Source organism: Quercus robur, chromosome 4, assembly GCF_932294415.1.
Source record: "Quercus robur chromosome 4, dhQueRobu3.1, whole genome shotgun sequence".
NCBI lineage: Eukaryota > Viridiplantae > Streptophyta > Magnoliopsida > Fagales > Fagaceae > Quercus > Quercus robur.
In genome coordinates this window covers 10,043,182-10,064,319 of record NC_065537.1, presented here as the reverse complement: position 1 = coordinate 10,064,319, position 21,138 = coordinate 10,043,182, and the positions used below count along the sequence as shown (strand labels likewise).

General features: G+C 33.8%; 1 protein-coding gene across 12 annotated transcripts in view; it reads left to right on the top strand.

Annotated features, from left to right (window-relative positions):
• The window catches only part of LOC126720539 (cysteine-rich repeat secretory protein 38-like), a 142,294-nt gene that overhangs the window by 105,607 nt on the left and 15,549 nt on the right, over positions 1-21,138 (top strand). For 2 of the 12 annotated variants that reach the window (XM_050423057.1, XM_050423055.1), the window contains exon 2: positions 5,527-5,836. The exons of 7 other annotated variants lie outside the window; for them this stretch is intronic. In XM_050423057.1, coding sequence (XP_050279014.1) covers positions 5,527-5,836 — 310 coding nt within the window. Of the gene's footprint in view, positions 1-5,212; positions 5,913-21,138 lie in introns of those variants that run through there. 3 more of the 12 variants (XM_050423058.1, XM_050423061.1, XM_050423060.1) reach the window with 2 other exon arrangements.

Below are 21,138 nucleotides of genomic sequence, written 5' to 3'. Positions count from 1 at the left end.
GTGCCGAAAATACCCACAACAATGCATGAAAAATGCATGAAAACATGAAATAAAATGCAAAAGGAAGGGCAAAAGAGACTTACTGGCCTTCAAGGACAAAAACCTTGCAAAAAACTTGGAGGAAAACGACAAAAATTCGATGGTGGAGCCTTAGCCAAGTCGAAGAGAGAGGAAAGTTTGAAAAACTTTTTGAAAAAGTGCCTTTGAAAAGTCCAATCTAACTTTTTAAAAAACATGTTTCACGAGTTTCGATCGATCGATAAACAGTTTTGATCGATTGAAACAGACAGAGGCTATCTCTTAATGAAAAATTTTAAATTTTCGATCGATCGAAAAACAAAATGGATCGATCGAAATGGGCAGAGGCTCACCAAAATTGAGGAAAAACACAGTTTTTTGAAAAAGACATTTAGAATCAACTTAAAGCATTGAAATTGAAGAACAATAATGCATGATAATGAGATGATATGATTTTCAAAAACAATAATTTTAAGCCCTAATTCCCCAAAACAAAATTTCTTGCATTCTCCACAAATTTTCAAGCAACAACTTAATTTTGCACAAAATTCAAAATATTTGCAAAACTTGGTTGGTCAGACTATAAACACACACAATAACATGTACAAAGTTTAGCAAAGAGTAACTTGTGTAGTGTGTGCAACTAACAAAAATTTGAGATACATGTGAGGTGATATGTGAATAGCAATCAATCACAAAGTCTACAAAATTCATCACAAAGAATTTAAAAGAGACTATCACCTAAAGAGTTACATCATATAACTCTCATATCTCCTAGATCATAAACTTGCAATCTTGTAAGTTTTTTGTATTTATGCCTTATAATATACATACCAATTTTAAGTCATGTGAGTTTGGCATCAAGCCTAATAGTACACACCAATTTTAAGTATTAAGCAATTTAAACTGAGGCTTCACCTTATGTTCTTTTTGTGCATGTGTTACACTTTCTCGAGTACAAAATCTTATGATATGCACTAAAGTGTTCATGATTGGCTAGTGAACAGTGGTGAGATAGTTATCTATGCCTTTCTCTAAAAGTTCAAGTCAAACATCCTAAAACATGTGACTTCAAGATTAAGACAGAATAATCAAGAGCCATAAACATATTTCCCACACAACATGCACTACAAAGTTTCAACTAGTAAAGTGCAATAAGTAAGCTCATCAAAGCTAAACAAGGTACAAAAGACATGTTACGTGAAAATAAATTGACCAACCTTGTTCTCAAAAAACCAAGAAGAATAGTACAAAACAAAATTTGCTTCCTTTTTCTTCCTTTTTTTTTTATTAAAAAAAAAAAAAAAAAAACACAACCAAAGAACAATGGTCACAAAGGGTAGAGTAATGAAGCACAAAGACCATGTTAGAAAGACTCAATTAATTCGAGTCTTTTGCATCCAAAACCTTTTAAATGCACCATGAGCATTGGAGTTCTTATTCACATGAGAATAATTACCAACTCCAAGATTGGAATAAAGGTTTAAAGTCTTTACCAATTCACCAATAAGTATCATAGGATCTTGTGCTTGGGGCACAGGTACTTTTGGTTTGTTTGCTCTCTTTGCAGCTTGCAGCTTGTAACAGTTTGGACGAATGTGTCCAGACTTTCCACAAAAGTGACAAACCCATGCAGGCTTATCATGTGTCTTGTCCTTAGATAGGGTAGGCTTTTTAGACTTAGACTCTTTTAGATCAACCCTAATCTTCCTAGATAGTGACACTTTTATGGTTTAACAACCTCACTCACAGAGGGTTTGACAGTTTCACTCACTATCTCACTCACAGAAGGTTCAGAAGAAGAAGATGAAGGAACAAACTTAGTGGAATGATGAACAGACACAGAGATGCTATCAACATAACCTAATCCAGTTTTGTCAAAAGAAGACTTTTGAGCACTCAGCATTTGATCAAGTTTAGAACTAGCAGATCTAGCAACAGATAAATCAAGTTCCAAAGATTTAATTTTATCAAGCAAAAGCATATTCTCAGTTTTCACATTGTTCAAAAGTTCATTAGCATCAAACAGTTTAACAAGCAAATTCTTCTTATCAAGCTCAAGAGATTCAATTTTCTTAAGGCCAAGTTCAACATTCATAGCATCCTTTGCAGTAACTTTGCAAAGTTTATTATAGGCCTCTTGAAGATCTGCATCTTTAGAGAGTTCCCCATCAGAAGGGTTCTTTTCAATAGATATGCTCTCATCGACTACAGTAGTAGCAGTGAAAGCAATGAAGTTCCCATCCTCATCATAATCAGACTCATTTTCAGAAACTTTAGCATCACTAAGGGTTACAGCCATAGCTTTACCCTTAGACTTCAAATAGGTAGGACATTTAGATTTCATGTGTCCATATCTTTGACATCCAAAATACTGAGAGCCTAAAGAATTATTGGAAGATTGACCTACTTTTTCTCTAGGTTTATCATTGTTGTTAACCTTAGTGGGATCATGCTTCCTAAAGTTTCTAGGTTCAGCAGTGTTTGTGCCTCTTACCTTTCTATTACTATTCCTGAGAAAGTTTCTAACGTTCTTGGCAAGGTAGGCAATCTTTGTAGCAGAGAGCTCATCATCAAATCCACCACCTTCAACATCATCAACTGACTTAAGAGCCATTGATTTGGATTTGGCAGTTTTGGGTAGATCCAACTCATAAGATTGAAAAGATCCTACAAGTTCATCAACAGGGATGGAGTCCACATCCTTGCTTTCAGTAATGGCAGTCACTTTGGGTCTAAAGTTTTAAGTTAAAGATTTAAGAATCTGCCTAACAATTTTAGGTTGATCATAGATTTCACCCAAGTTAAAAGTAGAATTAACAATATCATTCAATTTAGCATAGAATTCATCAAAAGATTTATCATCAGACATCCTAATGCTTTCAAATTTAGAAGTCAATTGCTGCAATTTATTGATTTTGACAGTCTTTGTGCCTTCATGCACAGTCTGAAGGATATTCCAAGCAGTATGAGCAACCTCAACATTAGAGATTCTCTTAAATTCCTTTATAGAAACAGCGGTAAAGATCGCATTCATAACCTTGCTATTCAACGCAGCTGCTTCTTTTTGAGAAGTTTCCCACTCACTAACAGGAGTTATGGGCTTCTCCCATCCGTATTCAACAGAGTTCCACACTTTCTCATAAATAGATTTCAAGAATGCTTTCATCCTTACTTTCCAATAAGCATAATTACTCCCATCAAAGTGAGGAGGAATAACTAGAGAGTGTCTGTATTCCATGACAACAGGGGTCAAGGATCAGCTCAGTGATAAAAAAATCAACAACAAAAGAGCTACTCACTCTGATACCACTTGATGGTTTTTAGACCCCTTAAACAATTTATTTAACCTAGGTAATTAGCCAAGTTGTTACTTAGTCCAATTAAACAAGTCTAGGTTATCACAATAACAAAGATCAAATCATGCAAAGCAGCGAAAAATAAATAACACAAGATATGATCACCCAAGAAACTAACCGGTAAAAATCTGGGGAGGATTTAACCTAGCTATCCTCAAGGTAAACTTGAATCCACTATCTTGAAAGAATGAAATTTCATACAATAAGACTTACAAGCCCCCACGCTCGACTTCTTATTGTTACCAACCAGTAGAACTTACTGACACGACCACGTGCAAACTCCGAATCTACAGACTTCTTCTTTCTTAGATTCACCTCCAGATACAAGCACACCGGCTTGTGTTTTCTTTAAACTTCAATGGTAGCAACTGAATTGATCATCAAGGTGTAGATAAATCTTGTCCTTGAAAACCCTAAGTTTGTGTAAAGGAAAGCTCCTCTAAATCTCTCAAGAGATTTACACAAACCGCAATATGAGCAACACTAAATCGTGGCTAGGGTTTGCCTTTTATACTTAGGACAAATAAGAAACCCTAAAAACGTTTTAAAACACTTAGGGTTGAGTTGAAAAAATCTGCAGAAAATCATTCTACCCGAGCTTCGATTGATCGAGCCTGTCTTTCGATCGATTGAGCCAGGCCGAAAGGCACAATGCTTTCCTGCTTTAACTCGATTCCAACTTTACATAAATGCACAACTTTGACCTAGACTAAAACACTTCTAAACATATTGTTTTGATTATGGTTTGCCAAAAATATAAATTAAAGTTCTAAATACATAAATCCTAAGTCTTTAGAACCTAACAATTATTTATTTGTTATTTTTTTTATAAATTATTGACATTATATTAATTATTGACTCACATAACCACACACATCCATACATAAATAATACATTTAACACTCACTAATTTTACTATTTTTTTCTTCAAATCACTAGTTTTATAATAAAAAATTATTATAACATGATAATAATATACACATATAACAAATCCTCTATATTTCTTGGTTGTTAAATTATATAAAGTTATATTATATTTATAACATGTACACATTCACATGCTTTACAATTCACACAAATAACATTATATCAAAAAAGAAAAAAAAATAATGCACACAATTAGTATCAAACACACACACACACACACTCTCTCTCTCTCTCTCTCTCTCTCTCTCTCTCTCTCTCTCTCTCTCTCTCTCTCATACATACAATATAAATTTATAATAAAAAAAGATATTCAGAACTCACAGACACTCACATTTTATTTTTAGAGTCAGAGATACATAAAAAGGCAGATAGAGAATAGAGATGAGATGAGGTTGATGAGAGAAAGGGAGACTGATTTGTGTTGTTAATTAGCTTTGGTATGAGTTGATCTATGTTATTTGAATTTCGGCATCAATTTATAATCAGGGTATGCAAGATTTAAGTCAAGTTGTGCAAAAATATTTTTCAGGGCAATTAAATTAATAAAAAAATATTTTACATATATAAATTTTTTTTTTTTTCAAGTCAGTGGGTTTTTTTGAACCCCTGAATTACAAGTGCAGCCGCCCCTGCATTGATCCCACACGAATTTGAGTTGGTTTCTAGTTTCCTTAGAACTCTCATGAATTAATTAATACAAAAGCGCCACCAAAACATTTTGTGCCAGATTATTGACTCTACGCTCCAGCACGTTCAAAGTCTGAGTGCGATTTTGTACTAAAGGTTTATTAATCAAAAGGATTTGGACTGAGATGAGGTTGCCACTAAGAATAAAGTCAGCATTTTCTACTCCAAACTTGGCCAAAACTTGACAAGTCTCGTCTATTTATACAGTTCTTGTAGATAATATTACACACCCACAAAACCAACCTTCAATTTCATTCATCATGTTGTGCTCAAAATATATTTCCTTCATCTTTCTATTATTCAGCCTCTTCCTCCATGCAGTCAATTGTGCTGACCCATTGTACCATTTTTGTTTTAGCCAGGAAAACTACACTGCCAATAGCCCTTATAGTACAAACCTGAATGGCTTGCTCAATCTTTTGTCCTCCAAAGTTCCTTCAAAAGGGTTTGGGCTTAGCTCGACTGGGCCAGGCCCAGCTCAAGCAAATGGTTTAGCCCTATGCCGAGGTGATGTCTCAAAAACAAACTGTAAGACCTGTGTCATTGATGCGGGCAAAGAGCTTGGTGATCGTTGTCCTTATAAAAAAGGAGCGATAATTTGGTATGATAACTGCCTTTTAAAGTACTCGAACATAAATTTCTTTGGAGAAATCGATAACAAAAACAAGTTTTACATGTGGAACGTCGAAGACGTAGAAAATCCCACTTCATTCAATCCAAAAGTTAAGGATTTGTTAAGCAGGTTATCTAATAAAGCTTATGCCAATCCAAAATTCTATGCTACCGGGGACCTAAAGCTTGATTCATCAAGCAAACTATATGGTTTGGCTCAATGCACCAGAGACCTTTCAAGTCTTGATTGTAAGAAGTGTCTTGATACTGCGATTAGTGAACTTCCCAACTGTTGCGATGGAAAACGAGGTGGGCGAGTTGTTGGTGGCAGTTGTAACGTTAGATATGAACTTTACCCTTTTGTTAATGCCTAGACTGTTATGGTTTCCTATGTTTATGTACGAAATTGTGCAATGTAATATGCTTAAAAATAAATAAAATTGTCCAATGAGACAACTTATCTTTGCTTCGTCACATGTATAATTTTGGCCAATTATAATCATTTGATTGGATTTTTGGTACTTAGATGTTGAAATTTTTGCATGGGGCAGGGGTATTGCTAAATATTGTTATTTTTTTATAAATTTAAAAAAAAAAAAAAAAAAAGGGGGAGACTTTTACTATTTAAAAATATTCGGCAAAATCTTTTTTAGAATTTTTTTTTAACCTTGGTTGAGTTCTTTTTGTGTAAAGCGATGTCTATTGCCGGAGGGATGATACGTACTAAAAGGGAAAAATGTTTCAAACTAAAATCAAATATATATGTGTGACAAATTGATAATTAATATACAAAAGGAGGCTCTTGGTACTTTAAGTTAAATAATGTGTTTGAACTTGGTAAGGAGTGTAATTAAATGATGTGTGTGTGTTAAGCAATTTATTTCTCATATATATATATATATATATAATATGTTTTAAGTGTCCTATGCCATATCAGCTATTTAATCATAAAGTTGTCATGTAATCTTTAATTGGATTTTCTTTATTCTTATGCCAAAATGAAAAGGATAGGATTGGCTTCAACCCCTCACTCCCTCCTCCCCTATTTTCCCTTTCTTTGCTTCACCGTTTTCCAATTTTTCTAATCAAGTGGCCATACCATCTCAAAGCCAACAGTAATTTACTGTGAACTCTCTTAACAAAAATCCAAATATGAGTTGAAGAGAACCACCTTTAAGCATACTAAGTCTTTTACGTAACTCTCTCTCTAATCTATATTGATTGGCCATAAATCCTCTCTTGTTAATGAGAGTAATCTAATGTCAAGAGCAAGAAACCAATGAATATTTTGACTGCAACAAAAGTGATAGGCAACAAAGATTCCCACTGTTACTACCATTGGTTCATGGCGGAGAAAGATAAAAGGACCAATTTTTTTTCAATTTCTTTTTTTTTTTGGAAAAAAAAGTAAAAAAATAAAAACCTTGAATATAATACTTCAAATATTTGAAGATTTATAATGAAACATATTTTAACATTATTTCATGCCAGTTATGGATATTGGAAACAAATCTGAACAAAGAAACATAAAGATCTTTAAGAGATTAGCAGTCGATAGACATTCATGGAGATCAGCGAAGGACAAAGCTTGTGTCGGCTGTTGCACTGACAACGAAGACCATTTGGAGGAGTCGCAGTAGTAGAAGAAGAGCAGTGATGATAGTGACGGCAGTTGCAACCACAATTGTTGAGAGAATGGTAGGAAAGGAAAATAAAGTGCTTGGGTCACAGAAAGACATTAGAAAGTCAGATTTTTAACAAAATAATAAAATTTAATGACTCACACGCCACTCATCAGTTTGTAAAAGCACTTCCAGTAAGCTGTAAAAGACGTTCCAGTTGTAAATAATTTTGTAATTTTTTATTAAAAATGCCACATTATTAACTATTATGAGATTATCATTGAAATATAATTATTATTTGAGAGAGATAATGCTTTATTTTTTATTTAGTATTTTAATAATAATAACTAGTCTCATCACACGTGCAGATATAATTATTATTTGAGAGAGATAATGCTTTATTTTTTATTTAGTATTTTAATAATAATAACTAGTTTCATCACACGCGCTCTGCACGTGCAATGAAGCCATTTTATTTATTTTGAGTTTAATATAATTTTTCAATTTGAAATTATCTATTATTAGTGAGGTTACACGTGAATGAATTTTTAAAAAACTAAAATTTATGATTTGAAATAGAGTAAACTTCTAGGTTTAGTGTGTGCTAGTTTTTTTTTAAATATGTATATATATAAAACGTGCGTGAAATATATCTAAATAGAAAGTGTGCTAATTTTTAGGAAAAAAGTTTCTTTAGTAGTTTTTTTTTTTTTTTTTTTTTTAAATTTTGTTAAATTACAATTTTAACCCTGTTTTTTTATTTTTTAAGATTAAAGATTATTTAATTAGATTAACGTTTGGTAAATTGTAATAGGCATTGTAATGTAATAGTTATTCCTATGATTTAGCTATTCAATAGTTGGTTATGTTTTTATTACAAGGAATAGTCATTCCTTATGAATAGCTATTCTTTAAAATGAGGAATAACTATTCATCTCTAAAATGGTTGTAATAGCTATTCCTTAGTAAATGTAATAACTTCTAACATTAATATATTTTCAAATAAATAAACTTTCCATATCCACCTAACAATTATGGAAATAAAAAATCATTAAAAAATAACTCATCTCTCTAAAATTTAAAATATATTATTTTCCAGGAAATATATTTGTATGGATGAGATATTTCCTAAAATAGATCATAAGTTTTATTCTAATGTTACAAGTTACAACTAAACGAATAAATAGATTTAGTTATTCCATTACAACACATTTTATTCCTGATAATAAAGATTATCATTCCTGTTGTAATCCACATTCAATGTACTAAAAGTACCTTAGGTGTATTTTTAACATTTTCTGAAGACATAACTAACCTTCTGAATCCTCTTAATATATAGAGATAATATTAGTAGCAAAAAGGAATTATCATTGATTAAATGTCATGCATAAAACAAAAATAGGAAACCCAATAAAAACGTAAAGTTGAGTATATTAAATTACCTAATCAATAGCCTTCGCAACAACTTCATCATCTTCGTCAGCTTCACCTTCAGCCTCCTCAATACCATCAATAATAATGGATGGGAAGCTAAATTTGTTGAAAAACTCATGATCTAATTCATGTGTCATTATTTCAAATAGGGGTGGACCTACAGTAGGGTAGAGGGGGCCATTGCCACCCCCCCCCCCCAAATTTAAAAAAAAAAAAAAAAAAAAAAAAAAAACCGACAAACTAAAAACTACGAAATAAAAATAAATATGGACTAAAATCTGAAAACCTAAATTACAATTCTCAAATTTTTACCCTAACCTCACTCTTCCTCCACTAAACCTCATCAAGCATCAATGCCTCCTCAAACCATCACTATTGCTGCTGCTATTCTTTTACTCAGATCAGATCCGGACTGTTGCTGCTGCTGCTCCTCCTCAGATCTTTGATCACAGTCACACACGGTAAATCTAAGAAATTTCTCTCCTCCCTTAAGTTCATTTTTTTTTTTTTTTTTTGTCTTTGCTATATTGCTCTACCTAGTGCCTTAGCCGTTTGCCCTCTGCCCTTTGTGTTTTTTTATGGACTGTGGTGATTGTGTTGACTGTATTTGTGAGTCATGGCTTTTATTGGACTGGTGTGTTCACTGTGCTTGTGTCAATATCTGGACCGTAGACTTAGTTTGTGTTTGTGGCTCTGTATTGACTATTGAGTATTGACTACTGTGTAATTGTTTGTGGGTTTTTCCTTTTTGTGATGGTGTGGACCAGTTTCAGACTTGTGTTTGTTACTTTTTTTTTTTTTTTTTTTTTTTTTTTTTTTTTTTTGCTTTTAACTATAAAGAAATAAAGTGGGACCAAGACAGTAGGATGTGAGTACTGAATTGTGATAGTGAATTTGTTATTTGTGAGAGTAGTCTTTGGTAGTCATTGTTTTGTCACTTGTGAGTACTATTAACTGTAAAGACTAGTCTTTGGGAAGTCATAAGTGACTTTTTTTGTGACGAATTGACCAAGTCTTTGGTCTGATTGTTTTGGTTTTATCAAAAATTTTGTCAAGTGACATGGCTAATATTAGTAATATATATATATATATATATGAACTTGTGAACTTTGTCTTTGTCACTTTGTGTGATGTGGCTAATATTAGTAATATATATATAAACTTGTGCTTGTTTGTTTGTGATTATTTTGGTTTTAGATTTTCCATTTTTTTGGTAGAGAAGTCCCTTTTTTTTTAGTTGGTGTATAGAACTACGAAATATGGAAAAAATGAAACTTTTTTTTTTTTTTTTTTTTTAATTTGTAGAACTACGAAATATGTTGAAATGTTTAAAAAACACTTATTTTGTGTGTTATATGACAGTTTTTAGACCCCTTAAAACAATTGATTTAACCTAGGTAGTTTAGCCAAGTTGTTACTTAGTCCAATTTCACAAGTCTAGGTTATCACAATAACAAAGATCAAATCAAGTAAAGCAGCGGAAAATAAATAACACAAGATATGATTACCTAGGAAACCAAACCGGTAAAAACCTGGGGAGGATTTCACCTAGCTATCCTCAAGGTAAAAAGCAAATCCACTAGAAAGAATCGAAGTTCATACAATAAGACTTACAAGCCCCCACGCTCGACTTCTTATTACTACCCACCAGTAGAACTTACTGACACGACCACGTGCAAGCTCCGAATCCACGGACTCCTTCTTTCTTGGATTCCCACCAGCTATAAGCACACCCGCTTGTGTAGTCTTTAAGCTTCAATGGCAGCAACTGAATTGATCATCAAGGTGTAGAAAATATCTTCTCTTTGAAAATCCTAAGTTTGTGTAAAGGAAAACTCCTCTAGATCTCACAAGAGATTTACACAAACCGCAAATATGAGTAACACTAAAACGTGGCTAGGGTTTGCCTTTTATATTTAGGACAAATAAGAAACCCTAAAAACACTTTAAAACAAATATGGGCTAAGTTGGACGAATCTGCAGAAAAGCAATCTGCCCGAGCTTTGATCGGTTGAGCCTAAGCTTCAATCGATCGAGCCAGGCCGAAAGCCACAGTGCTTCCTGCTTTAAACTCGATTCCAACTTTACATTGACATACAACTTTGAGCTAGCTTTAAATACTTCTAAACACATTGTTTTGATCATGGTTTGCCAACAATACACATTAGAGTTCTAAATACATAAAATCCTAAACTTTAGAACCTAACAAACTCCCCCTTTGGCAATCCGTGACAAAACACAACTTAGAAGCTCAAAGTTTACAAAATGAAAAGCCCTTTACAAAATAATGCTCATAAACCAAATTCAATCCTAACTACTATCCATTAGTTGCAAGTGTAGACAGCAGCTCAATTGAATCAACCTGTATATTTCCTGAAACACTAAACAAAATGCATAACCGCATGTGTGACAGAAAAACAAAAACAGTAAATCAACAAATATGCAATCTTACTCTCCCCCTAAGTTAGATACATAAAAAACAATGTTAACTCCCCCTAAACAGAACAAACACTTCATCTATGTCTCCCCCTTTTTGCCACGTATTGACAAATACTACCTAATCAGAAGGTAGACAGAAAACATACGCAACAAAGTAAGAGAAAATAGAGACAACTCCCCCTATGAAGAGCAACATCTCCCCCTATGAACCACAAAGGTTAAAAAAAAAATTCTCCCCCTATAAAAATAGGAAAAACAAAACAAGTTTTGGGAAAAACAGTTTTGAGGAAAAATAAAGGGGTTGGGGATAAATAAAAAGACTCAAACCAAGTTTTTAAAAAAAAAAAAAACTATGTTGAGGATACACATGAAGAAAAAATATTATCTCTTTCAATAAAATGCAAACATGGCACTATGTGACCCATAAACAGTTGCATGAGTAGAGAAAATATTTGCACATTGATTATCCATCATATCTCTTAAGAAAATAATTTTCTACAATTCACACATAAAAATAGCATATACTAGAAAGTACATAACTCAAAAATTAATCAATCAATTTTTAAATCAATTTGAGTACCCAATTTAGCAAAGTGTATGCATGTTATGTGTGAAAACAATGAGAGATATGACTGCAAAACTGCAAGATGGATACAAAAACAATGCAATGCATGTGAATCCTAAACACAAATGATGCATGAAAAAAAATTGGTCAAATACTTAAAAAAAAAAAATTGAAAATTTTTGACTCCTCAAAGCACAGTATTTCAAGAATGAAATGCATGAGTGTGAGATTAAAAATTTTTCAAAAACACTTGAATTCATCCCAATTTTTTTTTTTAATCAATTTGTCCTCAAATCTCAAAAATTAAGCACATTTTGCATCAAAATCAAGGAACTTTAATCTTGGATGGCCACAACAAAATCACACACAATATAATGTACCAAGTTTAGCAAAGAGTAACTTGTGTAGTGTGTGTAACTAGCAAAAACTTGAGATACATGTGAGGTGATATGTGAATAGAAATCAAACACAAAGTCTAGAAAATTCATCACATAGAATTTGAAAGAGACTATCACCTAAAGAGTTACATCATATAACTCTCACATCTCCTAGAAAACAAGCTTGCAATCATGTAAGTTTCTTGTATTTGTGCCTCATAATATACATTCCAATTTTAAGTTATGTGAGTTTGGCATCAAGCCTAATAGTACACACCAATTTTGATTTTAAGAATTAAGCACTTTAACCAAGGCTACACCTTATGTTCTTTTTGTGCATGTACTACACTTTCTCGAGTACAAAATCTTATGATACGCACTAAGGTGTTCATGATTGGCTAGTAAACAGTGGTGAGATGGTTATTTATGTCTTTCTCTAAAGGTTTAAGTCCGACAGTCAAAGACATGTGACTTCAAGATCAAGACAAAGTGATCAAAACCATAAACATCTTTCTCACACAACATACACTACAAAGTTTCAACTAGTAAAATGCAATAAGTAAGCTCATCAAAGCTAAACAAGGTACATAAACTTGTTATATAAAAATAAAATGGTCAATCCTTGATTATAAATCCAAGATGTGAAATACAAAACACAAAAATCTTTTTGGTTTTAAAAAATTTATGACCAAAAACAAAAAAAAAAACACATATTATGCTAAATGAACAATGCAAATGCAATGCATGACAGTGCTTAATTAAGCTATAGAGGGTACACAAACAAGAAATATTAATTTCTTAATTAACCCTTGAGTACATGTACAAACTAGTACATACTCACACAAAATCAGAAATAGCTTAGCACTTATATAACACATACTATTCAAGTTTCTCCACAATGTCAAGCATGTTCTAAATCAAGAGAGAGATATCATAACTCATGTAATCCTCAAGAAAAATAAAACTAGACACAAAATAAAATATTTTTGTCTTTTTGAAAATTTTCAATGTTTTTGGATTTTTTTTATAAAAAAAACTAAAAAACAAAACAACAAAAACAAAACATGTCCACAAACAATTGAAAGAATTAAATCAGGGACAAGTCAGCAACACTCACCTTAGAGAATTTTTTCTCACCCATATAGCACGAGTCTTCGGCTTTGTAGGTGAAGATCCATGAGAAGCAGAGTATATTTGAGGAATTACACCAATCTTCTGAGAAAGACTAAAATCCTGCAAATTCCTTTCACGAGCCAACAAGCTCAAATTTTTCAAAAGAATATGAAACAATTTATATGGATTTATGGCAGGAGAAATATCATCACAAATCCTAGATTGAAACACAGAATGCTTAAATTTCAGTTTATGACAATTAGGACGAATGTGATCACAGACACTACGAAAGTGACAAACAGGAACAAATTTAGGAACATCAGTATTTCTAACAACAAATCTAGTCTCAGATTTTGATTTTTGCCTCAACAAAGAACAATTTGATCTAATATGACCAACAACACCACAAAGGTGACAGGTAGGCACAAAAATAGATTTATTATGCTCTCTAACAATAGGTTTAGACATAGGTTTAGAAACTTCAGCGTTTACATCAGAACTTTTATCTTTGTCTAACCTAGCAAAATAAGCATTTTCTTTATTATTCCTCTTGAAAGGAGGGATATAAACTTTATCAGTTTTAGGCTTAAGAGAAACAGAAACACTTCTGTTATCAACAGCAGACTTGGTACAAGTCAAATTTTCAATTTTAGCTTTAGATTCAACTAACTCTTGTTCCAAGCTTTTCATCTTCTCATCTTGAGAGGAAATTTGATTTCTCAAAAATTCATTCTTTTTATTTGATTCATCTAATCTAACAATCAATTCCTCTTTTTCAAGATTAACCAATTTTAACTCTTCCTTGAATTTCTTAGCAATTTTCATAGATTTCAATAATTCCTTACGAAAAGTTTCACAGGCATCAACAAAATCAACAGAAGCATAAGCAAAAACATGATCAAAAAGACACTTCAAATTTTCCATGACAACAGAGGTCAAAGATTAGCTCTTAGATCAAAAGATCTAAAACAAAAGAGCAACCCGCTCTGATACCACTTGACAGTTTTTAGACCCCTTAAAACAATTGATTTAACCTAGGTAGTTTAGCCAAGTTGTTACTTAGTCCAATTTCACAAGTCTAGGTTATCACAATAACAAAGATCAAATCAAGTAAAGTAGCGGAAAATAAATAACACAAGATATGATCACCCAGGAAACCAAACCGGTAAAAACCTAGGGAGGATTTAACCTAGCTATCCTCAAGGTAAAAAGCAAATCCACTAGAAAGAATCGAAGTTCATACAATAAAACTTACAAGCCCCCACGCTCGACTTCTTATTGCTACCCACCAGTAGAACTTACTGACACGACCACGTGCAAGCTCCGAATCCACGGACTCCTTCTTTCTTGGATTCCCACCAACTACAAGCACATCTGCTTGTGTAGTCTTTAGGCTTTAATGGCAGCAACTGAATTGATCATCAAGGTGTAGAAAATATCTCCTCCTTGAAAACCCTAAGTTTGTATAAAGGAAAGCTCCTCTAGATCTCACAAGAGATTTACACAAACCGCAAATATGAGCAACACTAAAACGTGGCTAGGGTTTGCCTTTTATACTTAGGACAAATAAGAAACCCTAAAAACGTTTTAAAACAAATAGGGCTGAGTTGGACGAATCTGTAGAAAAGCAATCTGCCCGAGCTTCGATCAGTCGAGCCTAAGCTTCGATCGATCGAGCCAGGCCGAAAGCCACAGTGCTTCCTGCTTTAAACTCGATTCCAACTTTACATTGACATACAACTTTGAGCTAGCTTTAAACACTTCTAAACACATTGTTTTGATCATGGTTTGCCAACAATACACATTAGAGTTCTAAATACATAAAATCCTAAACTTTAGAACCTAACATTATAATTTGTTGACATTTTTATAATATCAAATGTTTAAGAAACACTTATTTTATATGTAGTGTTTTGTTGAATATGAAATAGGTGTTAGTTTTTATTTGCATAAATAAAAATAAATAAATAAATAAATAATTGATTTAAGCTTCGGCCCCCTAAGTTCAAATCCTGATTCCGTCCCTGGTTGGTGAATGGAGCATCTCAACTCATGACAATTTCAATCGTAGGCATGGGTGTTCTTGGCAAGACTACTCTTGCCAAGAAAGTTTTTGACAACCATGGCGTGAAGGAACACTTCCATTGCTGCATTTGGGTCACAGTATCTGAATCATACAACATGGAGGAGCTTTTGAAAGAGATGACAAAGCAATACTATAAAGTAATGGGGAAGACTGCACCTGAGGAGATCAACAACTTCAATTTGATTTCACTCGTTGGCAAATTGAGGGAATGTCTACAAAATAAGAGGTGTGTTGTCGTTTTCAATGATTTTTGGGGAACTATAAAGCATGCTTTTACAGATAATAACGAAGGCAATAGGATTATAGCCACAACACATAATTATAATGTTGCTTCTTCCTGCAAAGAGTTTTCAATTGTTCATATTCATGAAATACAACCTTTAACTCCTGAAAAGGCCATGGAACTCTTTTGCAAAAGGGCATTCAAGTACTCCATCGTTGAGGGATGTCAACCAGAGTTAGAGCAACTATCTGCCTAAATTGTTACAAGATGCAAAGGGCTACCACTGGCAATTGTGCTTATAGGTGGTCTTCTGTCAACCAAAGAAATGATTCTCTGATTGGAAATGCTTTCATGATAATCATAGTTCTGAGTTAGAAAGCAATCCACATCCCACAAGCATTAGAAAAATTTTGTCCTTCAGCTATCACGATCTGCCTCACTACCTCAAATCCTGTTTCTTATACATTGACATGTATCTTTGAGGACTATTCCATAAAATGTTCAAGATTGACAATACAGTGGATAACTGAGAGTTTGTAATTGAAAGCTCAAACTTGTGCTAAAATACAAGAGCTTATTCAGACCCCTAAATAAAAATTATGACTAAATTGTTTTTACTCTAATTTAGAATAAGTGCAGAACAAGAGTAAATAAGTGTAATGAACCAATAACACTATCTTAAGTCATATTCGTCCATTATCAACAATAAAAAGAAAGCTTAAGGAATAGGGAGGAGAGATGTAAACACAAGATAACAACAAGACGTGTTATCAAAGAGAAAACCGAAGAATTCGGCGAAAAACCTCTTCATGACCCTTCAAGTCGAAATTGATCCACTAGAGAATAAAGTTGGAGTATACGAATAACAAAAAACCCTCCAAACCTAGTCTACCCCATGTACTTGAGCCCTCTAAACTCCTGCTACCAACTGACTTCTTGAAGCCTAGTCTTCTCTAGCTTTCCGAATCCCGCAATTTAGCCCAATTGCATCTACCAATGAATGACTCCTTCTAATGCTTCCCAACAGTACCAAAATCTCACTTTAAATTCAAAATGGGTATGTTAAGTGTTTGGGCTAGCAATCTCTCAATGATCTAGAGATGGAGAGGTAGAAGTAGAGGAAAACCACATGGAAATATATAAATAATTGTAGGTATAATAATCTCTAACTCTCAAGTGTATTTTCTAAGGTTTTCTCTCTGAAAGCACTCCTTATAATTTATGATTAATGAGGGTATATATAGTATGAGTAAAAAAAAGATAAAGCAAAACACAACTTTTTTCCAAACAAAGACTTTCGCGAGTCGTTCGCGGATTGGCCCTTCCCTCGAGATAGTCACAAAAATGACAACTTAGCACGACTCTTTGTCTTCTAGTCATGTGCTTCATATGTGGCCTTTTCGCAAGTTGCTTCTCGTGACCTACTTGCGAGCCAGTCGTGAAATCCACTGATTCAACTTTTGAAACTTGATTTTTCACCGATCTCTCATACTCATTCCTTACAAATAAACCCACATACATACAGGGAAGATGATTGAAAAAATTACAATCAAATTTGACATGGAATTAAAGCCAACACAACATAATTGAAAATCACAACTTTACCGTGATGGAAGAGAAAGGCAAGACATTGGAGGAGGTTGCAAATAAATACTTATCTGAGCACATCTGTAGAAGTTTGGTTCAAGTTTCAATTGTTAGCATTGATGGGAAAGCTAAACATTGCCATAACCATGATCTGATGCGTGAGGTTATCCTTTCAATAACTACGGAGTTCAATTTCTGTCAAGTTCTAGAGAAAGAGGGCTCAAGTTTTCATGGGAAAAGTCGGCGCTTGTCCATTAACAACTATGGTGATGAGTTCCTAAAGGCTGAGAAGTCACAAGTTTTGGATGATCAGTCATGGAAACAGCACAAAAATGCGAAGATATAGATATCCCGTCCATTCTTTTTTTTTTGACACTAGACTGGGAGATCAAACCGGAGAAGTTGTAGGGAAATTTTTTCACAAAGGCATTGCTAGTGGACACCTTTTTAAGGTTACAGATTCTAAATCTTGAACGTATATACAAAGTTCAATTGCCCAACAACATTGGAGAGTTAATTCATCTGATGTATCGGTACTTAAGGCGGAGTTACCTAGAGACTATCCCATCATCAATTGGTAACCTACTGAACCTCCAAACTCTTGATCTAAAGCATACCTGTGTATTGAATCGACCTAGACCAGTACAAAAACTGCAAAATCTTAAGCACCTATACATAAGTGAAATGAACATTGTGGATCAATTTATTAGTGGCAATTCCCTGAAGAATCTCCAAACGCTGAAGGGGGCCTTTGTCAATGAGAACAGTCCTCTAAAGGATAGCCTGGACATGTTGATCAACCTCAGAGAATTGTGACTGGTACTCCGGTTGAATCCATCACAGCAAGTGAAGATGACAGAGCATGTCATGAAACTAAGACACCTTCAATCTTTGCAATTGGACACAACTAATGATTTTGAAGAGCCTAGGGATCTAAGGTTGAAACGTTTGTCAGGCCTTGAAAATCTATCCCGACTATGTTTGCATGGAAGAATTGATAATCCATTTTTCATCATAAATACTAATGGACTCCCACAAAGCCTAACTTACCTTAAGTTGGTGAGGTCTTGTCTTTCAGAAGATCCAATGCATGTGTTACAGAAGCTTCGCAACCTTAGATATCTTTGGTTACTAAATTCTTATACAGGGAAAACCATGGAATGCGATAGGGGAGGCTTTCCCCAGCTTCTAGTCTTGAAATTCGAGAAACTAGGTGAACTGGAAGATTTTTATGTGAATGAACAAGCAATGCAAAAGCTTGTGGGCTTTGAGATTGACACTTGCCGGAGTTTGAAGATCCCCGGTAGTTTAAAGCAATTGAAGACTCTCCATCAATGGAAGTTAACAAAAATGCCAAATATGTTCACAAAAACGATTAAGGAAACCAAAGGGAAAATTTGGAACAATCTTGCCGAATCTCCTGCCATAATTGTTAATGGAGAGCCAGAACCAATGGTTTGCCCACGGGACTTTGAGGTTGTCTTTCTTTCCATTCTTTATTCCTTAATTTTGTGATTTCTTTTTAAACAAACCGAGTTTGACACCGCACATTGTAACAGGTTTTCAATCGCCAAGATAGTTTGAAAGTGGCGTTGAATAAAAACCAGACAAGTCTTTGGTAGATGACGTCTTCTAATGCAATTTTGCTCACCTCGAGGTCACTTCTTTTCTCTTCATGTGTTGCTTACTAATGTGTGTCCCTTGGTTCAAGGGTGTTTCATAGTGTGCTAAATCAAATGCTTCTCAAGCAGATAACTAGAATAAAATGGTAGGCTCTGTAACTAGCAAAGTCATTCCATTCCATATCTGGGTTCCTTCTTTTTCTTGTCTTATGCTCCTTCCATCTTTCCAATTAATGTATCTGTCAAACTGGCAACTTGGATTGCTGGTTGGCTCTTTTGAATAATCAGCAACTGTGTTCTAGTTATTATTATTATTATTTAAGTTCTTTCAAGAAACTGAATGGCTTCGATGACAAGGGTGTTGTATATAGCATCTCAAAATGCTATTTCGCTCACCTTGAAGATAGTTTTTTTTATTCCCTTTCATGTGTTGCTTATCCATGTCTGTGTTTTTAGACTGTCTCACTGTCAATACCAAATCATTTCCTTGCTACGCAAAGGATTAGAATAAAATGGTTTAGTTTGTAAATAACAATGTGATTACATATCTGTGTTCTTATTGTTATCTTATCTTACCATCTGTTTCGTTTTTCTGCATTGATGTTTCTGCCAGACGGGCAACTCTGATGGATCATTGGATCCTTTGAATAATTGGCAAGCATGTGTTCTAGTTTTTATTCTTTTGTAAGGGTACTACTAGTTATTTTATTTCATATATAAGATCTTTTAAGAAACATAATGATTAATGAATGACAATCTCATTTCTTCTTGTCTATCAATTCGATCATCAAAAGAAATGTAGGTCCAAAGAATCTTGAACTATGGCAGCTTAAAATGTGGAATGGAATCCAAACGGATTGGGTAACACTTCAAAAGCTTAACTAGTTGGAAATGGTGCATACCCACAACCACACCCTTCCCTCACGGTATACATGCTTGTTGTAGAACTCTAGGTTGTTTGATTATCTTTGGAATTTTTGTGTATAGTTGTATATTCAAGACAAACCACCTTGGCAACCATTGAACATTCATACTTGGGGTTTATCCAAATTTGACCTATTTTTCAGTTATGAATGTGCACACTCACATTTGCTATATAAATTATAAAGAAATCTCACAAGAAACTAAAGAGAAATTATATGCAAGAGTTAGCCATACACCTGGAGCCAAGTGCTTAACGATTCAACCTGATGTCCAAGATGTGAATTTTTTCCCCATAAGGCTTATGCAACTCAATTAGTTATTACAAACTTTTGATAATTAAACCAGAGACCTAATCCCCTATTCATATAAACCTACAGTATCAAAGATTGTTTTTGGTAAAAATGAACTTAATTAATTAACAAACAATTACACCAGCTTTATATACACAGCTGAGACTAAGAAACAGAATAAACGGAGTTAACAAACTAACTAATCACTCTAACTAACTCTCTCACGTGTCAAACATGAACAACTAACAAACTATTTATGATTACACTAAACTACAAGTCGTTTATTAAGACATATACAAAACTACAGGTAGTTTATCAGCTTCTTTTACTTGCAGTATTTCTTCTTCTTTTATTCTGCAGTTCAACTTGCTGTCTGCCTCTTTAGCTAGATGATCCTTCTTCTTGCCATTACTCTGATATACCGACACTTGACAGCTTAAAAACAGATAGAAGCATAAAGATAGATAAATTTTTAAAATATTAAAAAAATTAAAAATAAATTTAAAAAAAAAAAAAACCAAACCCCAACAAAATACAGGAAAATTTTGATAATTGAGCAGCAAATTTAACTAAGGTCAAATAATATGATACAATTCAGAAATAACTTCCTCACATCTGCGTACCATGAATTCACCTCCATGCGGAATTCATGACACACACAGGCCGTCTGCTACTCTCTCTAACAATGACAGGATGGTAGGTTCATAAACCAGTATACACTGCAAATTCTCAACTATGGTCAATTTTAGAACAATTGAAACATAACCAAATTTTACTCACACAATCTTTACTCCATTGTCATTGAAGCAATATAATTTACATATTGAACACAAGCATTGGATTCTCCCTTCCCTGAGAATAAATATGGGAAATTGCTACTTTGTTTCATGTGTTTATTCTGTATAATACAACCTGTCAAGTAAAACAAGAAGCTGGCCATCTAGAGTAAATCACAAACCAGATCTTTCTGGTTCAATTAGCAGAGTAACACAAACGTGCAAAGTCAACAATGAGCAGGAAAGGTAATAGGTGACCAGCCAAAGGAATTTATCAAAACTTAATAGTAATTCCTGGAAACTATGTATATAAGAACTTACTTCTCTACCAAAATAATCTCTAAGAATCAGCAATGTTATGGATGTGTGACCAACAAAAGAAGGGCATCCTATTCTTTCTATCCGCTAGAAGGCCACATAAAACACAATGTAGATTTCATTCTCCTTGGTGCTCAACAATACTGAAGAAACAGGCAT